This window comes from Oryctolagus cuniculus, chromosome 1, assembly GCF_051225735.1.
Source record: "Oryctolagus cuniculus isolate XC-2025 breed Fujian yellow rabbit chromosome 1, ASM5122573v1, whole genome shotgun sequence".
In the NCBI taxonomy this organism is placed as follows: Eukaryota; Metazoa; Chordata; class Mammalia; order Lagomorpha; family Leporidae; genus Oryctolagus; species Oryctolagus cuniculus.
The window spans coordinates 153,561,583-153,582,676 of record NC_142867.1 but is presented as its reverse complement, the minus strand read 5'-3'; the positions used below and the strand labels follow the sequence as shown (position 1 = coordinate 153,582,676).

At 43.2% G+C, this 21,094-nt stretch overlaps 1 protein-coding gene across 8 annotated transcripts in view; it reads right to left on the bottom strand.

Annotated features, from left to right (window-relative positions):
* Positions 1-21,094, bottom strand: part of PRUNE2 (prune homolog 2 with BCH domain) — a 318,783-nt gene that overhangs the window by 94,609 nt on the left and 203,080 nt on the right. For all 8 annotated transcript variants that reach the window (XR_011379488.2, XM_017341931.4, XM_051858830.3 and 5 more), the window contains exons 7-8: positions 9,955-10,113; positions 112-6,652 (exon numbers count right to left, since the gene is read on the bottom strand). Coding sequence is in view for 7 of the 8 variants with exons in the window: in XM_017341931.4 (XP_017197420.2) it covers positions 112-6,652; positions 9,955-10,113 (6,700 nt within the window). In the remaining variant the exon portion in view is untranslated. The remainder of the gene's footprint in view (positions 1-111; positions 6,653-9,954; positions 10,114-21,094) is intronic.

The following is a 21,094-nucleotide window of genomic DNA, read 5'->3' as shown; positions in this document are numbered from 1 at the left end:
TGGCAAATGTAACTAGTTCCTCTTATTCCTACCACATTGGTAAGACTATGTTTTACAAATGCACTACTTTAATAGCAGTATTACAAGCTAGAGGAATGGGCTATTTCTTACCAATTGATGATCCTATGTCTCCACCTGCTGGTGAATCAGAATTAACTGCTTCTACTTCCCATTCAGTGTTTGAAGGTGATAACTCCACGCTGGCATCTGCTCCAGAAGGCAAAGAAACAGACTCAGGGTCTTCCTGAATATGCAGCACAGTCAGCTGGGGTCCAGGCTGTGTGGTTTCGGTCTCAGCGTGATTTTCCACACTTCTTCCATCAGGAAGTGCAGACAGCAACATCTCCGCTGCTTCACTCTCCAGAGACACATCCTCTGGAGACCTAGAGTTCTCCGTTGTTTCTGGGCCATGGTTAGGTTCTGTGAGATAGGACAAATCAAAAGGCGGTGTGTATGGTGCCAGCGAGTGCTTCAGAGCGTCTTCCTCCACGGGAGGGTCACCACCATACAGGAAGTGCTCAGGCTCTTTCAGGAACTCCTCATCGATATTCTGGCCCATGACATCGTATTCAAAGTCCCCCCATGAAGCTTCGGAGGAACAGATATCTTGCTTCCCTGCATCCCCATCAACTGGAGTTTCCGGATGACCCTCTGATAATGTCAGCTTGCTCATGTCATCAATTGTTCCCGTGGATGTGTTCAGACCTGAGGCATCACTGAAGCTGTGGTCAAAGGCAGCTTCACTCACATCCAGACAAGTGTCTGAGGCTAGCAAATCATTATTAACTGCAACTAGGCTCTCAGTAGCAAAAGGTTGCTCAGTGTCAACAAACAAGGCCCTTGCACCTGCCTGACTTTCAGAAGAAAAGTCCTCTGATTCCCAAGAGCCACGGCCTTCGACACTTGGCTCTTGGTGAGTTACAAAGATGCTGGTTCCCACATTTTCAATCCTGTGGTTTGTTCTGTTCTCAGGTTCCAACACTGGTGCTGTGTCTGGGCTGGCTTCTTCCTCTGATGCTTTTAAACCTGTATTATTGTGCCCTTCTACATCAGAAGGTTCAGGAGAACCTTGAAGAGAGGCAGGCTGGGATGAGCTGTTGATGTTTGCTTGATTGCTGACTGGAGACAGTGGAACTGTGTCTTCAGAATAGAGTTCTGACTCACATGAAACTGACTCCCGTCTAGGCTCAGGAGATGGTTCCGCACTCGTCTTTGGCTCAGTGAGATGAAACTCACCGGAGTGCATACCAGGTTCTGTGCAAGTACTGATGCGCTGTTCAGTCTCTTGCTTTGCTTCAGAATCATGACAGATATCAGGGCTGTTGGACGCCTGGGAATGGCTGTCCTGGTCACAGTGAGTCAGTATGTCAGGATTCTCACCATCTGCTTTCAAACTGAAGGGCTGTTTAGCATCCATCCACAAATCAGGGGAGGCTGAGGCCAGCTGCCCGCCCTCTGGGAAGTTGCCATGTAAAATATCTGGAACAAAGCTACCTTGGGGGCTCTCCCTAGAGCTAGAGTCTGACTTCCTTATCGATTGTGTAGGGGGACTGCCAGCAGTGAAATTCTCTGTGGCAGTGCTTGGATTTGTTGTTTCATCAAGGTATGAATGTTCTTGTTCCCACCAATTTGCTTCTTGGCACTCTATAGTTGAGACATTAGCAATAACACATGCATTTTCCTCTGTGTGAGTAAATGCGTGGTCTGGCTGATCCCAGACAGCCAGTGTGCTATCCTGACATTGCCCTTGTGAGCGTGTTTCTGAAGGGAGTTCATCACCAGCACAAGATGGGAAGGTTTGCTCTCTTGAATCCTGTTCTTTAACTTGGCCCAATATTACAAGCTGGCTAAACTGATTGGCATCTGGGTCAGGCTCCCTTGGCTGAATGTTCCAGAGTTGCTCGTGAGAGTTCTCCCCATTGCAATCCAGAAAGGAAGACTGATGTTTGTTACTGAAAGGGTTAATGCAGTGTGTTTCCAGGGATTCAGTGTCACTCTGAATGGGCGCTCCCCAGGGACCTGCATTTTGGTACACAGAAGAATTCATCTCTAACACACTCCTTGAGTTAGACAGGTCCCCTTCCAAAGCACCCTCAGTAGGTCTTGCACCCTGTGGTGCGGCACTCCACCACTCAGTGCTCTCCACCGAGAAGCTCAGCATTTCCGGTTCAGGATGCTCTTCATTCTTTGGCTCAGTTTGGGGAGATATCTGCCACACTCCTGTCTTCTCTGTTTCTGGAGAAGATCTTGTCTCATTCTCCACTGCCATGATCTGTATTTCAGTCTCTGTTAGTGGTGAGAAATTCCAGTGATCAGGGCTGCTTTGTTGATTGTCACAGGATAGGGGTGACTTGCTCTCTGCTGGTTCTGACCCGCCTTCATGGTCAGAAAATTCTTCAGACTTGGGATCAGCTGTGGCCAAGGACTTATTAGATTCATTCAATGAATCCCAAGCTTCAGATTTCCTCTGAGCAACTTGACTAGTGTCCATGTGGATCTTTTTATCCACTGACTTGTCAGTACCCATACTACCATCAGAATCTGGGCTTACTGGAGCAACCTTGGTATCCACTGGCTGCACAGTTGCAGGAATGTCAAGTTCATTTTTCTCCTGCTGGCTAACCATCAGGCGCCTTTCTTGATATGCACCTGAATACTCAGAATATTTACCTGTTTCAGAACTAGATAAAGAGGATATGGAATCACCATCCACTGAGTCATCCCAAATCTCTAAAAATTTAGGAACCTTTTGATTGAAGTTCTTTTCAAATGTGTCCTCAAAGTCCTTCATTTGAGTGGTTACCTCTATTTGGCCATCAGTGGTAATGAGTTCACTTTCTTGATGATTCTCTTCACCCCAACCATCTTGATTTTCTTTTGGATGCTTGGTACTGGGTCCATGGCTCCAGGAAGACAATGCGGCTGAAGAATCACTGAAGTCAGGACTTGATGCACTTGAATGAGTATACTCACTGGAAATACTATCTTTATCAGACTTTCCAGAGGACCTGGATCCTAGAAGGTTGTTTTCAGAAGCCTTTGCTTCAAGATGTGTAGTTATCTCAGAACTTGCACGACTGACCTGCACATCACTGTCTGTAGGGCTCTCCAAAATGTCAAGGCTTTGGGGGACTTCAGGGCGGGGCCCTTCATTCACTCTGTCTGGCTTCAGTTCCTCAGTTTCCTCAAGATCCATTTCAGATAAAGATGTATTTTTTGTTAAATTCATTTTATCTGAAATCTCAGTCGTTTCAGCTGAATTTCTGTGGTTCACTGGGTGTTTTTCAGAGGTGTCTGTTTCCTGCAGGTGATTTGTGGATATCTCTGTTTGCACATCCCAGGAGTCTAGACGGTCAGACTCTTTCTCATACCCTAAGACTTCTGGTAGTCCCTCCATTTGAGGACTGGAAGTACTTGAAAGAGAGCTGATTTTGCCTGCTTCAAGGCAGATTTCTTGATGTTCAGATGGAACTGGAGAAGAGAGTTCCTGGTCACCTGGCTCTTTTCCAGAAATCCCTAAGGCACTGTTCTCCCCAGAGTCCAGCACCTCCTCATGGAGGTGTGCCCTGTTAGTAGCTCCCTTGGTTCCCTTCTCACTTTCAGTCTGTCCATAGCTATCACCTTCCCATGCATCTGAGTGTGCAAAATGCTCTGAATCCTCAAGTGTGGCCACCAAGGATACTGTATTGCTTGGCAGGCTTTCTGCCTGTGTGTTCTGCTTGCCAGGCAGCGAGGTCAGTGCTACTGAGTCACCGGTTGCAGATGCTTCTAGCATATCTGGGATGCACCTGTTCTGAGCATCTGCTGAATGACTGGGACTTTCAGGAGGCAAACTGCTCTGTTCCGGCTCTGTCATGTATGAAGAGCTTGGTAACATGAGTGATGACATGTCTTCATCTCTCATGACGGAATCCCAAATGTTATTTGCGATTAGCTGTCCACTCTTCTGGTTCAGTGTGTGATATTGGTTGGAAGCAGCATCCTGAGTATCCTCAGCAGAGGCAGGGAGTTCCCAATCTACTTGATTTGCTTCCTGATACTCAGTGCCCCATGGTTCTAGCTGTCTCACTGAAAATCGGGTTTCCGGCTCAGTACCTTCAGCCATGTATCCTTCTGCTTGGCCGTCACTGGTGATGGCCACACCCCCACTACAGTCATCCCAGTCCAAATCATTATCCATGTCCGAGATGGTTGCTGTGGACTGAGTGTCCTCTAAAATCACTTTGTTCCACACGTCAAGACCATCAGGGGCCACCTGACGGGAGTTGGTGCTGCTGTGCAGGAGTGTGAGTTGCCTGTTTGTTTCGTTGTACAGGTGCATCATGCTGGGGTCGTCGTAGCTAGACTGGCTGCTTTCCCCCATGTCATCTTCCACAGAGACGTTCTTATCATCTGTGTCCTCTGTCTTGAGTAAATCTTTATCTACATCAACGGCAGCATTTATTTCCAAACTATTGTTGGCGCAAGGTGAAGCCCACATGTCCAGGTTCTCAGGACCTGAGCTGATCCGATTTCTCGGTGGCTGCTGCAGCGACGGGGCAGGAATGTCAGCCTCCACCACGGCAGAGTTAATGTCTTTTGACTCAAGACCTTCTTCCTCAACAAAGAGCTTGTTTCCTGTTTCTTTGTCATCTCCAGCAAATGTTGGTGATGTGTAAGAATCAGAGGTGGAGTAGTTGGTATCTAAGGGGGAAGGTACTGAATCCTCTCCTATGTTGGATGCGCTGTAATCAGAGCATTTGTATGATAAGAAGGAATCTTCCCAAGGAGCTAGGACATCTGATCCTCCTTTCTTAATAGTATCCTCAAAAAGGTTCCAGGAATCTACCTTATCATATGTTTTCCCTCTAGTGTTGGGATCCTCTAACCTATTCTGGCCTTCCTCCGCGGGCTTAGAATGACTCCATGCATGATCCAGATCAGAACTGGGCTTTCCAGACATGAAGCTGTTCTGGGAGTCGTTGTTCTTCCTGACCCAGATTTCTGGAGCTACCTGCTCATTTGTGTCACTGGGTGAAGTGTCCAGTAGGTCTTCTGGAGGAAATGAAAAGCCACTCTTGGCCATTGCCCACTCATTTGGGTCCCTCACAGAAGGTGTCTCGCTGCTCGTTGGGTGCAGGTTCCAGGTACTTTTTAAAGTTGTGGCATTATCTTCTTTACCAAATGCACTCCAGGCTGGTAATGACACTGCAGCAGCTGGCTCATCGTCTTCTGTGGGATTCCCCCATGGCTCAGGCATTGCTGTGGGTGAGCGGCCAGAATGCCACAAAGCAGCAAAGTCTTCTATTAGGTGGTTTGTTCCCTGTTGAGAAGCATCTGGCAAGTGGGATTTCTCAGGGGGCAGGTTCTGAAACTGAAAACTTTCCTCATTGGGGCCTAGAATATTGTTGCTACCTAATTCAGGCTGACAGAACTCAGGTTCCCAGGCACCTGGTTTTGGGAACTCAAGACTCTTTGGTTGAAATAGAGAATCAGAGGCTCTCCTCTCAGCAGGGCTGGGCTTGTGATATTTCCATGAATCAGGGCTCTGGAAGACAGACTCCTGTTCACCAGAACTCCAGGCATCAGTAATATTTTTAGAGTCAATTTCCAAACCCCCCCACCAGCTTCTGCAGCGTGCCCGGGCCTGAGGTGGCCCTGTGTGACCTGTATCCATTGTTTTTTGGGCCAGAGCTTCTGGGTAGAGTGGGGCTGGCTCCTCGGTGGATGGAGAGCTTTCTACAAAGCTGTTCATAGGTGTTGGGGGGATCCTCTTTCCAATATTTTTCAGCCTCTCAGGAGAAGGAGATTTATCTCCCACAAAATCTGACAAGTTCAAATTCCTTTCAGGGTTATCTCTTGGACTTTCCTGTCTCTGGACAAAGTCCTCATCAAACTCCACAAGGCTGTCTTTACCAGCCTCTGACAAAAGAGAGCTGGATGAAAAATTGGACATGTTGATCCCCAGTTCATCCAGCACCTTGGGCCCAGTGGGGAGCTGTCCTTCTGAGGAGTCGCTATCAGGGAAGTCATTCACTGGGGAATAGTCTGCCGAATGGGAAGATGGTTGGGATTGCCCAGAAGCCAAGGGTGCTGGGTCAAAGTTGAAGAGGTCAAAGTGTTCACTGTGTTCTCCAGACCGTGCGTGCTCCTCTGCGACTGCCCCTTCAGGGATGGGGCTGTAGGAGTCAAACCCTGGGAGGAGGCTATGGTGAGGTCCAGCGCCTTCTCCCACTGGACTGTCATCACTGAGGAAAACCGAGCTCTCCTTGGATGAGCGGCTGCTCCTGATGGTAGCCAGCCCACTATCTGGACTGACAAGGTCTACGTTGACATCCACCTGAGCCTGGTTAGAATCGTTGAGTTCCGGAGGGTTTTCTATGAAGTTCACAGAGCTGGGTTGTGGCTCTACATCAGAACCATACAATTCCATAATCCCGGAGGATCCCTGTGAGAGAGGGGCGCTGCCTGCCACGGCTTCTGTTGAGGATGTCCGGCTGTTGGAAACCATCTCTGGACACCGCCTGTTGATGACTTCCTTGACAAGGAGAACCACTTGATCACATGTCACAGAAGGATCCTCCTGCTGGTACACCAGGATCTCATCACAGCCACACTCAAAGGGCTCCAGTTCTAGGCAAGGGTTCTGACACTCTTCCAGCTCACAGCAAATCTGTTGGGAGGCAGAGAGGAGTGTGTGAGCATTCAGGCCATCTTGGCACTTTTATTATTATTATTATTTTTAATTTTTTGACAGGCAGAGTTAGACAGTGAGAGAGAGAGAGACAGAGAGAAAGGTCTTCCTTTTTCCACTGGTTCATCCCCCAAGTGGCTGCTAGGGCTGGCGCATTGTGGCCGGCACACTGCGCCGATCCAAAGCCAGGAGCCAGGTGCTTCCTCCTGGTCTTCCATGCAGGTGCAGGGCCCAAGCACCTGGGCCATCCTCCACTGCACTCCTGGGCCACAGCAGAGAGCTGGACTGGAAGAGGAGCAACTGGGACAGAATCTGGCACCCAGACCAGGACTAGAACCCCGGGGTGCAGCGCCACAGGCGGAGAATTAACCTAGTAAGCCACGGCGCCAGCCCATCTTGGCACTTTTAAACTTGGCTTTCTTAATATAAAATTAATCTATGTTCATTTGCCTGAAAAGAAGACTTCAAATAGCCAAGAAGCTTATAATGTAAGCCATGAGAGTTCCACTCAACCTACCACCAACTCTTTCTCCAGTCCTATCAAACTGTTTTTGTTTAACTCCAAATCCAGAAGTTCAATTTCACTGGCTTCTGAAAGGCATGGGTGGGTGAAGGGGTTCAATAATACTTGATGCCTTTCCTTGGTATCATAGAATATATCTTCTATCAGGAGTGAAAGTCAAGTCTGAACAAAAGCAGAGAGAATGCTGGTTGCTGACAAGAACCAAGGCGGAATGTTGGAACGAGAGCACGCGGGACAGACGGAAGACTCTTATTTAGGAGCAGATAGCCAGGTCTGATTCAACTACTATTATCCTCATAAGGAAAAGGAGAAAGCAGGAAAGAGAAAGAACTTATCATAGCCCACTTTTCCAAATGGCAGTCAACCTCACTCTGCCCCTGCCTGCCCCACAGAACACATGCATGGAGCCAAAGTAGACAAAGCTGACTGGGAAGGCAGGGAAACATTGTGATGGATGCTCAGTGCAAAGCCAGAATAGGCTGCAGTTCTATGATTTTTAGGTGTATCAGGAGTAGTTTCCCATATTGAGCAATATATAGTCATGCTGGACAAAAATGGCCACATGGGATGGAAGGGATATGATAATAATAATTGCCATGGAGCACACATAAACAGCACAGTAATAATAATTAACATTTGTGTGTTTTCATATGCCAGGCAGTTCTGAAGTTTTACCATCATTACCTCTTCTAATTCTCACAGTAATTCTATAAGGTAAAAACTCTTTATATTCCCATTTTATTAATGAGGAAGCCAAGACACAGGAGTGTTAAATACGTTGTCCAACAACACACAGCCAACAAATTTTGGAGCCCAAGTTTTGAACTCAAGGCAGTCGAGCTCAGAGGCTGACTCTTAACTGTATGGTCACTGAACAACACAAGATGTCCTTGGCACAGACTCTTGACCTTGTCAAGTTTCCAAGGAGCTGTCTTGTGGGTATTGCTAGGGAAGAGAGGATTGATGGGGAGGAGAGATAAGCAGCTGAGTCATTTGCTCTTCTTTTTTGTCTCTTTTTCTTTCTAAAAAACCATTTTTTTGAGAGTTCAGAGAGAGAGAGAGAAATCCTATACCATGACTGCGATCATTGGAATTAGACCAGCCTAAAAGCAGAGACTTGAATTCCAACTGTGCATCCTACTTTGGTGGCAGGAACCCAATTACTTGGGCCATCACCTGCTCTTCCTCCAAGTCTGTGTTAATGCAAAGCTGGAGTCAGGAGTCAGAGCCAGGTATCAAATTCAGGTACTCTCATTTGGGATGTGGGTGTCTTAATGGGGCCTCTTAACTGATATGCTAAACTTCTGCCCCTACTTTGTCTATTTTAAATGAACCAATTTTGAAATGTTTGAGCAAGAAGTCTGCTGCTAAAAGTGACTTGAAAACCACCACTCAGAGGGTTAAGATGTCTAAATCCTATTCCTAGGAAGCCAATGATCAAATTAGCTTTGCAACAAAATGCAGAGTAAAGCATTGAAAAAGCCACAGGAAGGCAATGCAGTCAATGTATAAATACATGTGGGTCAGAGGAGAAGGTGCAAAACACATCTGTGACAGGCAGACTTGGACTTAAGAGAGCAGTGAACCTCAGAGTAAGTACAGTCACACATCAAGAGGGCTCTGAAGACAGAAAGGGATGATGTGGAAAATAAAGTAGTAGAGAGTTTGCTTCTAGTCACCTGTAGATCCAAAAAGCATCTAATCTATTAGTGAGGAAGGTGAGTGATGAAAGGGTTCTATGCCCATGTGGCTCATATGATGAATCAGGCCCTTTCTCAGATTAGCTATTGAGTATGCATTATATATATATATATGATATATATGAAATATACATCAAATGCAAGGAATTGGTATATACAGGAGGCTGTTTTGATGAATTTTAATTCATTTTTAATTTCCTTGGCTATGGGTTAAAAGACTCAGCTATTAGCCTAGAAGACCAACTGCTATCCAGCCAGAATTTAGACAAACTAATTTCGAATAAAGCATCAGATCACCACTTACTAAATACTGGGTACCAACAGGTATTGAGAAAGGGACAACACCTTGTTAGTCAAAGAAAACAACATCCTAAGCAGGACTTGCTCTTACTAGCATGAGAAAGAACTGTTCTTTCTCTTGATGGGTCCAGTGTAGAGAGAGAAGTAGGGACTCTGCTATATTCTAAGTATGACTGAGGGTGCCCTGTAAAGGTTCATGCCTGGAAGCCTGAACTCCACTGTGGTGGTCTTGAATTTGTGGAATCTTGAAGAGCTGAGGTACAGTGGAGGGTAATTCAGTCATGAAGACAGCGATCTTGGAAAGGCTTAATGCAGGTTTCATGAGACTGGATTCATTCTCGTGAGAGTGGGTTGCTCCCTCACCTGCTTCCTGTCTCATCATGTGACCTCTTTCACACATGCTGCCCTCATTGTGACGTCATGTGCTATGATGCCCTTGCCAGACCTAAGAGGATGCCAGCTCCATGCTCTTGAACTAATAATAAGCTCATGATTATGAACTAAATGAACCTTTTTGTTTATAAAATGCCCAGCCTCAAGTCTTTTTTGTTAGAACAACACAATATGGGCTAATGCAGGGCTCTTTTAAAAGGTTCGATATGCAAAACACCCTTAATATTTCTTAAAACTCAAACTTGTCGGGCTCTCTCGGGTCAGTTTCATGGAAGCCACCCATCTCCCAATCTCCCGCTGAGTGTTCTGAGAGGCGTTGGGTCAGGATGTAATGAAGAGGGTGGGGTGAGAGAAGAGCAGCTCACCTGACTGCAGAGCTCCAGGTTCTGGGAGTACACAGCTATCTGCCGTCTTGGCTGCTGCTCCTCTGACAGGTAATTGGCGAACAGGATGAGGACATCAAAACCAAACTTGTCTGTAAATGCTTTTAAATCACTGGTGATATTGCTGTGAAACACACAGTTCTGAAACAACAGCAGGAAATTTGATATTAATGTCAAATTGCCAGCACTGGGGAGGGGGCAGAGTTGTATTACAATTTTCTCCAGTCTTGTGTTGTATTAGGACAGCTATCTGCAAGTCAAATCAATACTTTGAGAATGTCTGGGAACATTCATGCTATGGCTTCAAATCTACTTATTAGTTTTCCCAAACCAAGAAAAAAAGGCGTCTTTGCCACTTTTAATAACTTAGACAAGGAGCTAATATCTTTTTTATATTTATTCAGATATTTATTTTGCTAAGCACATTTATTCCTCTTGTCATTTGTAAGATCTAGGTGGGAATATCTGCTGACTCCAATCACAATCTATCACTATAAAAATAGGAGGGAGTTAACATCCTTTCCTGTAACTTTATCTTCTAATGATTATTATCAACCCAAAGCAGAAACACTTAAGGATGCCCTTGGCCGAGTTTATGGAATGATTTTTATTTCCATGTGGAAAGCCAGGAGCTTTTATGAAGAGCTGTGATGTCTGATCTGCTCATTGTATGGGGCAGCGGTGGAGGAATGAATAATTGTGGAAAGCACCCAGACCAGAGGCTTACATTCTTTACAGAAAATGTGCTATATTCTTCAAGTTTTTTTTTCAACTGCATCAGGAGCCACTTTATCTGCACAATTATTTATCTTCCTTAAAAATGCACAGTGAAGACCACGTGCTAGTTCCTAGCATAATGCCTGCTATATACCACTTGCTCAAGAAATGTTTGTTGAATGACTGGAAAGACATATATGAAAAATCAGCCTTTAGTACCTAATCTACACCATGGCTTATATATTCTGGTCCCTCAGTATCCATGAGGGATCGGTTCCTAGACCCCTGTGCAGTTACCAAAATGCATGAGTGGATGCTCAAGTGCCTTCATAAAATGATATTGTATTTGGATATAACTTACACAATCCTCCCAAATACTTTATTTTTAAAAAATTTATTTATTTGAAATGTGGAGTGACAGAGGGAAGGAAAGAGAAACACACACACACACACACACACACACACACCACACATACATCTTCCATCGGCTGGTTCGCTCTCCAAGTGGCCACAAGAGCCTGGGCAGGGCCAGGCCAAAACCAGGATCCAGGATCCAGGAACTCCTTCTGGGTCTCCCAGGTAGCTGGCAGGGACTGAAGTACTTGAACTATCAACTACTGTTTCACAGGTACAGTAAGAGGGAGCTGGATTAGAAGGAGTATCCAGGACTGAAACTGGATACTCATAGCACTCTGCTATGAGATGAAAGTGTCCCAAGCTGTGGCTTAACCCACTGAGCCACAATGCCTGCCACTCCCATATACTTTAAATCATCCCTAAATTACTCATGGCAGATAATAAATGTAAATTCTATGTAAATGGCCATTCTACTCTATTGTTCAGGGAATAGCAGCAAGAAAAAAAAAACCCTGCACATATTCATCATAGACATAATTTTTTTAATATATTTTCACTCCATGGTTGGTTGACTCTGGATGCAGAACCCATGGCTGAGAAGGGACCATATTTATAGTACATGCACAAAATCATCCTATATAATCAGTCCAGTGTGTAACTCAGTGAAAACACTATGATGTGCCACACTCAAGGGATTTAAGAATTCTATTAACTTATTCCTGGTTGTAACAGTAAACAGATTTATGCCTCATGCTGGAAAAGTATTCAAATAAAACTGAAATGTAGATCATGGAAGGTGATAGTGCCACATATTCCTCCCCAGATAACCACTGCAAATAGCTCAACAGTGAAATGCATTGTTGCAGGCTTTTTTCCAGCCCACATTAATTTCTACACTTGGCAGCTTTTTGAAACTTGTAGGCTGTGCATTTGTGACTTAGATTATTTATGAGCCACTTCAAATACATATCAAACATGTGCTCTGTGATTCTGCTGAACTGAACCTCAAGCTGCAAAGGCCCTTGGGAGGAAACACCCTCAGCAGATACGAGGGTTCTTTCCATTACCAGCTTCCACATCTTGAAGAGGCTTTGCTGTCCATTCTATGGTAGTCAGTCTCATGAGACATCTTATAAGGCCACTTTCTCTTTTTGGTTACAAGGAATTGCACATGCACATCCACAAACTTCACAAGATATACTGCTGGACTCAGAGTGACAATTGCTTTAAGTAACACTCTGACTTCAGAATCAGCCCTTAAGGCTTCCTGGTCTGGCTGAAAATCCTGTGAGAGCATTTCAGGCATAGAAAGCCAAGACACTGTGGCAAAAATGTTCTACATGGAGGATATTTGTGGGTGAGACCCCAGAGGAAATAAGTGCCCATCAAAGAAGGATGTACTATTCTCCAAAGGGAGGAGAGAGCTTCCACTTTGCTTATGGCCTTGTCCAAATACTGACAGAGTTTGTGGACACAAAGGGCTTCCATAGCCTAGGCAAATTAAGAGTCTAGGTCACTGACATCATACATAAGAGTGTTAATTGTTAAATTAAAAACAGGAGTCATTGTGCACTAACTCCCCATGCAGGACCTCTGTCCTCAATGAGTTTTATTATGAGAGTTAACTGTAAAACCAGTTCTTAAACAGTTTTTGTGTGTACGTGCAAGCTGTTGAAATCTTTACTTAGTATGGAGTTGGTCTTCTGTGTACCAAGTTAATTGAAAATGAATCTTAATGGAGAATGGGACTGGAAAGGGGACAGGGAGAAGGCTGAGGGGTGGGAGAATGGGTGGAGGGAGGGTATGTCTGAAAAATAACTATATTCCTAAAGTTGTACTTATGAAATTTGTATACCTTAAAAAATAAATTAAAAAAGATAAACTGCTAATGAGTAATGAGGATTTATTGTACTGACTTAGTGATGGAGTTTATGACACTTCAGATGCAATAGTTTTTTGAAGCATGCTTTAAAAAGTGTACTGTCAGCTTTAATGCTTCCAATTTTACTGTCCAAATGACAGAATAACAACCTTTAAATAGATCCTTAAAAATGAGCTTTCTGGTTTTTTTAATCAGACCTTATACCTGATTCACATTTAGTAGGTAAAAAATTACTTGAAGTCATCATTGGTGATCAATCAAGAACCTAAAGATTGGACTTTTTGCCACTAAGAATCATAAAAAGAGATATTGTCCTAAAGTAAAACAAGAATTGGCAGCAACTACCTACATCTTATCTATAGTAACTGAAGGCTTTGGCATTAGAAGCCCTGTTGTACTTTCTAAATATTTTTTATATTATCTTTATAAAGTCTCTAGAATACGATGTAAACTCTTGAAAGAAGACACACATTTTTAAAAAAGATTATATTAATTTATTTGAGAGCAGAGTTAGAGAGAGAGAGAGAGAGAGAGAATGGTCTTCCATCTGCTGGTTCACTACCCAAGTGGCCTCAATGGCCAGAGCTAGGCCAATCCAAAGCCAGGAGCCAGGAACTTGTTCCGGGCCTCCCACGCAGGTGCAGGGGCCCAAGTACTTTGATCATCTCCCACTGCTTTCCCAGGCCATAAGCAGAGAGCTGGATTGGAAGAGGTGCAGCCGGGACATGAACTGCTGCCTATGTGGGATGCCAGCACCAGAGGTAGAGGCTTAGTCTATTACACCACTGTGCCAGCCCCGAAGACACACATTACAAAGAGACTTTCACATAAAAGTAGCTATGATTACTACACCCGTGTTTGTGTTACTCAAACAAGAAAGGGAAGGTTTTGCTTCTATCTAACCACAAGATTAGGATTCATCAGTATCAACATTTCTTGAAGTCATGCTTGTGGAACATTTGCTACTTGAAAATGTTGGCTGAACCTCAATCTGTTCAGATTCTTTTACATGAAACTGATGGCTCTAGCATTATACTGAATTCAAGTCCAGAAGAATTGGCAACATGAGGCATTTTATTGAAAATAGAGTCTCAGGTCATGCCTAGGTTCACTACAGCAGAATCTGCCTTTCCCACCAACCCCAGGAGACACCAATGCACACAGAAATCTGCAAAGCACTGCCTGGGGGAATCATCTGTTAGTTGGTATATATTTTTGCAAGCCAATACTTAGGGATTCCAATGCCATCACAAGATTTGTACTGACTCATGCCCTTGATGTTCCTCCCACTAATGTCATCATAAAAGTCACCATGGGGTGTGTATTTCTGGACCATTCTACTAGTGTTTCTCTTGAGCATACTAGAGACTGGGTCCAAAGAATCTGTTTTTTCACCATGAGTCTTGCGATCCAGCTCCTTTGAGTAACACTGTCTCAGATTTATTCTGGATAACACTGAGTTCCACAGAATCAGGTGGAGCATTAATAAAACAAAAAATTCCATGAACAATACAGGCATGTTAGAGAAACAAAAATACTTACATATCTCCAGTAACCTCCAAACAGAAATTGCGAACTATGCCCCATGTCCCCTAATACAATTGTCCAAGCCATATTCCATCTTAGTGGTCTTAGGTTAATGTCAAGGGTTTCATGTTTAATACAGAATCAAACAAGGGAATGAGTAAGAATCATCAGGAATCCGGGAGGCACAGTCTGTTTGTTCTGCTTTTATGCCGGTGCTGTTTGCATAGGAGATAATTTATTATTGTCTTCTAGCTGCACAGGGAGTCATGTGCTGCGACGGCTCTTCTGTTGCTGACAAGCTAGGCTGGCCCTGAATAAACAGCACTTCATCATCAACACAACCCAACTGTAGACACAGGTTGGCATTTATTCCCTCCATCTGCCTTCTACCTGATAAATTACTGTTTTAGTTACGTGTATACAAATACAATTTGTTAATCTGCTCAAATGTCTCTAAAATGTTTCCCCTACCTTAAATGAAAATCATGTACATCTTATAGATTTTCCACTCAATTTTCTAAAGGTTTAGAAAATAAAGGGGCCCTCCCTGCTTTAGTTTATCACCCTCACCCCTGCGGCCCCCACCCTTTGCACTCATGAGCCCAGCCTTTAACTGCGGTATGGAATTTAGGAGGTCACTTTACTCAGCATTGCAACGGGCGCTAACACAAAATCCTGGACTACTCCTAACGAGAAGAATGGCAATTGCTCTCTTAAAAGACAAGTCTAGGGGCAGATATTTGACCTAGTGTCTAAGAAGTTGATTAAGATGGCATGTCCTGTATGGGAATGCTGAATTTAACTCATGACTATGACCCCTGATTACAGCTTCCAGCAAATACAGACCCCGGGAGACAGCAGTGATGACTCAAGGGGTTGGGTCTCTACCATTCACATGGGAGACAGGGTTAAGGTCCTAGCTTTCAACTTCACTCCCTCTCCCCACAACTACTGTGGGCATCTGAAGAGTAAACCAGTGAATGGGAATACACACACACACTCCCTCTCTCTCTCTTTCAAATTAAAAATAAAAGTAAGTAAATTAAGTCTATTAAAAACAACGTTACTTTGGTGCAAAACAGTTTTGAAATCCATGCACAGTTTTTTCATAATTACATCTCCGTGAACTTTTTGGAGATGCCTCAGATTTTTAGAAGTGATGAACCTTTCAGTTGGGTAATTTCTGACTTTGGAATGAGTAGGAAGACCTGGAAACATGATAGAAAAAACTTCCCTTATTTTTCTGCCAAAAACTAAGGTGTAGATGTGAAGAGCCCTAAAAGAGGTTGATGACCAGGACCCAGGGTTGGGAAGCAGGAAGGAAATGGCTCTGCTTGAACTAACAAAGAAGCTGAGACAGTGATGGCCATGGTATCTATGGATTTACTGTACTCATGGTTGACAGTACACAGGCAAATGCCATGGAAAATTCTATTCTCACAAAATTGTTTTACTTCTTACTCTATTGCTCTGAAAAAAAAAAAGTTTAAAGATTTATTTATTTATTTGAAAGCTAAAGTTACAGAGAGAGTGGCAGAGACAAAGATGGAGATCTTCTATCCACTGGTTCACTCCACAAATGGCCACAATAGCTAGGGCTAGGCCAGGCTGAATCCAGGAGCTTTATCTAGATCTCCCATATGGGTGAAGGGGCCCAAGCACTGGGGCCATCCTCCACTGTTTTCTCAGGTACATTAGCAGGGAGCTGGATCAGCAGCTGGGACTTGAATCAGCACCCGTATGGGATGCTGGCATCACAGGTGGTAGCTTAACCTGGTAGGCCACAACGTTGGTCCCTGTCCTGAAAAATTTAGTCTTTATGCTATATGCTGGTAGCTTCAGTATGCCACATGAAATAAAAGTGATCTAAAGAATGTCTTGTAAACATTTGAGTACTCAAATGTGGACATTCCTCAGCAGAGAAAAACCCACTTTTCTTATACCACCCAGCAATGCTTACCTTCTGTGGTGTTCTCAATGCTTCCTGTCACTATCTAGCCCCATCATCCCATCAACACTGCTCTTCCCAAAAGTAACAAATTCAATAAATGCAAAAATGACTTTACTGTTTTTGTCCTATTTCACTTTTCTTCAGAATTCCACACAAGTAATCCTCCCGCCCCCCATTTATTTAAGAGGCAGATATGGGGAGGGAGGGAGAAAGAGAGAGAGAGAGAGAGAAACAAGCTCCCATATAGTTCACTTTCCAAACGTCCTCAATAGGCAGGGCTAAAACCGAGGGTTGGGAATACAGTCCCGGACTCCCAGACAAATGGCAGGAACTCTTTGACCTACCATCACCGCTGCCTCCCAGGCTATGTATTAGTAGGAAGCTGGCATCAGGTACAGAACCAGAACATGAACCCAGACACTCAGATATGAGACTGTGGGCCTTATAACACCTAGGCCAAATGTCCACCCCCCCCCCCTTCTTGAAACGCTTAATTCCTGGCATTGCACTCTCTCCGTTTTTCTCTAAACATCTTGGTCACGACACACTGCCCTTTGCTGGCTTCTCTTCCTCATCAAACCTAAAAACACTCAGTGCCGCAGTTTGTTTCTGTTCTTTGTCTACACATTCTCATTGACAGTCTTTCCCAGTTATGTGGCTTTTCCAGTGACAACCACATCTACGTCTACCTGAACTCCAACCTGGTCCATCCACATGGTATCTCCACATGAATGTCTAACAAGCATCTCACGTACAACGTGACTCCCCTCTTCCCTGTTTGCTCTAAATGATTAAGTGTCACTATCATTCACCCAGTTACTTAAGTCAAACATTTAGGATTTATTCTTGACTCATTTTTCCCTCACTCCTCCAATAATCCTATAGCAAATGCTGTTAACTTTACCCTTAAATATCTCAAGTCCAAGTAGTGATTCTCTGACTTATTATTTCTATAAATAAAACATTTTTGGAAATGTAAATTTCCAAAAAATAAATAAATGGTTCAATAAATTATAGAATAGTCACACAAATGGATATTAAAAATTATGATAGTGGGGCCGGTGCTGTGGTGCAGTGGGTTACCACCATGGACTGCAGTGCCAGCATTTCATATGGGAGCCGGTTCGAGACCCAACTGCTCCACTTCTGATCCAGCTCTCTGCTATGGCTTGGGAAAGCAGCAGAAGATGGCCCAAGTCCTTGGGCCCCTGCAACCACGTGGAGACCTGGAAGAAGCTCCGGGCTCTTGGCTCCTGGCTTCAGATTGGTGCAGCTCCGGCTGTTGCGGCCAACTGGGGAGTGAACCAGCATATGTAAGACTTCTCTCTCTCTCTGCCTCTCCTCTCTCTCTGTGTAACTCTGACTTTCAAATAAATAAATAAATCTTTAAATAAAAAAGAATTATGCTACCAAAGAACATTAAATGACCAAAGAAAACACTTAGGGCATAGTATCAAGTGAAAGATAGCCTCTATAATAATATAGAAATACAGTGTTATTCTATGTGTATTCACATAGTACATCTTGAAATACAATACAGGGGCCAGCATTGTGACACAGTGGGTTAGGCCACTACCTGAGACACCAGCATCCCATACAAGTGCCGATTTGAGTGCCGGCTGCTCTGCTTTCTATCCAACTCCCTGCTAACGCACCTGGAAAAGTAGCAGATGATGGTCCAAGTATGTGGGCACCTACCACCCACATGCGAGACCTGGATAGAGTTCTAGGCTTCTGGTTTTGGCCTGGCCTGGCCCTGGCTGCGTGACCATTTGGGAAATGAACCAGCAGATGGAAGATCTCTCTGTGTGTGTCTTCTTTTCTCTAACTCTGCCTTTCTGATAAATCTTCATATATATAATACTTACACTGGATATTAATATACAGTGATATTAAGGTTATCATAATTTAGCCAAATCACTAATTAAAATCTCTTTGTATTTCTCCATTATTTTAGGGAGCTCCCTCCAAGGGCTTTGGAGTCACAGAGGTATTACGGTAACCTTAGCTCAGTCACCTGCCAGTGGTAACTTGAGTGAATTATTTCATCTCTCACAGCTTTCATGTCTGCATCTGTGAACCTCCACATTATAGGACTGCTATGAAAATTGAGAACATACATAAAGTGAATGCCCAGTGCCTAGACTATAGTAGACAATAAGCAAGAGGATTTTGCTTTCCTTAAACTACCAAAAGGGCATTCTCCCAGAGTTAATTATTAATTAATCATGAGATTAATCTGATTCACAGAAAGTATTTTGCAAGATTCTGTGTATGGGAACTAGATATTCACATTACAATTATCTGTCTTATATCCTTTGCAATATATGAACTTTTTAAAAAATATTTTATTTATTTACTTGAGAGGCAGAGTTACAGAGAGAAGGAAAGACAGAGAGATCTTCCATCCTTTAGTTCACTCCCCAAATGGTCTCAACAGCCAGTGCTGGGCCAGTCCGAAGCTAGCAGCCAGGAGCCTCCTCTCGCCCCTCTTCCATGTGGGTGCAGGGGCCCAAGCACTTGGGCATCTTCCACTGATTTTCCAGGCTATTAGCAGGAAGCTGGATTGGAAGAAAAGCAACCGGGACACAAACTGGTGCTCATATGGATGCCAGCACTGCAGGTGGAGGCCTAACCTATTATACGAGGGCACCAGCCCCAGTACATGAACTTTTGAACAATAATCCTTCACATCTTTAAGTCACTTAAGTGATTCACATGTAGTAGTCCCAGCTGTGAGATGAGACAGGAAGCTGCACAAGACTAAATATGAAACAAAGCCAAGTTAAAAATGATCTAAGATATAAACTCTATGAGGAAGACAGTGTTTATCCCATTAATAGATTCTGTATCCTTAACTCCAAGTTAGAGCCAGTCAATGAGCTTCTGTTTGCTGTTATACAAACATCAGCTTTAAAGTACCCAAAACCTGTGCAGTGGCCTTTGCTACAGCTACCTCACCATAGACAGCGTCTTTTTCATCAGTCTCACTGTTTCTGTTCCGGGTGCCACATGACCTGGGGTGGATTTGACTCCTCATGCAAATCCTTTTTTCACTTAGGAACAAGTTTCTGGAAGACACTCTTAGCCCAAACCAGTTGTCTCCCTCACAAATTACAAAGGTAATAAACTAAATCAGACTTTTGCAAAAAAAAAAAAAAAGCATTATTTTCTAATGTCAGTGACAAGCCATTCCCAGATTTGTTACATCTGAAGATTTTTTTCCCCTTCCTGCTGGAAACAACAACAACAACAATAATAAAGGGAATAACTATCACTTGTAGTTAGGATGCTTGTGGATAAAAATCATTGCTAAGAGAAAGCCCAAGCTTGTATAGTTGTATTTTAGAGAACAGTTAGACAGAACAGTTAGAAACCAGTGACAGCAGGTAACCACCACGTAAGCACAGTGGCCAGCGTGGATTGCTGAGTTACTAAAATTTAAGAGTACAGTCTGACATTTATACTCTGCATGGATTTGTTTCTAGATTGAGGTTTTTTTTTAAATCAAGAGATAAGAAAAGTGCTGAGGTATGTACACAAACGTTCTAACTGAAAGCTTTATGATTTATGCTACCAAAATTCCAGTATGATGTTTAAAACATTCAGCAATAATAGTCTGATAATTTTGACAGGAAAATGATTTATGGGAACACAAAATGCATAAATTAAGAGATTTTATTTATTCTGTTTTTCATACACTCTTTAATTGGTAAGCAAAGATATTTTCCATTTTTCCCCAGATGTCAGGTTTTTTTTAACACTCTATTGTACTTATTTTTATGAGCCAGCCAAAGCATTTTAGTAGTAAAAACTTCACTGGATCTATTTAAAGTGTATTATATATCACATTTTAGAAATAGAATAGCTATTATCATGTTTATAGTTAGAGCCCTTTTGTGAAAATGAAATTATGTGTTATATAAATATGTAACCTGTATACTTATGTAAATATAAGTACAATCTTCATTTATTATTTATTGATCACTTCATTGTATTGATTTCAATCAATAGTGTACTACCTAGTGTAACTAAACACTGCAGTATTAAGCACCATGGTACATGCTGTGCGTAATCTTATTGAAACTTTAGGAAGCCCCTGTGTGGTTGGTACGATCCTCAGTTTTCCATGAAGAAAATGGAGACTCAGTGACTGCCACCAGCTCATCCATGTGGAAAGTGGGGCTCCAGCTCAGGCCATGTTTTAACCCCTATGTTATCCCTGCATCAGACCTCATTCATCACTGAAGATATAATTGGTTGATTCAGTTTTTAAGTTAATAAAAAAAACCAGAATTTTTGCTACTCCATTCATTTCTGTTTAGTGCCAATTTTCCTTGTTACTGTGTACAAGAAAGTGAGATGTTTAATGATGACATACACTACTACGACTATTAATATACTGCTTAACTTTTTGAAGGTTCAATATCACAGGCTTTATGATCAATTTCCATTTTCTCATCTGCTCTGTAAAATATAAGTGTGAGATAAGTATTAGCAATCTGTAGAAGGCTAAAATTGAGAGCCTAGAGAATCTCCTAAAAGGTAGAATGTTATGCGACTCTTGCAGCAATACGTACTCTTTAAAGTGGGGTGCATATGTGTATACAGAAGTGGAAAAAAATACATATAGGTAATACCTGGAATTATGAAATTGCTAGAAGAAAACAGGGTAAAACACTTCAATA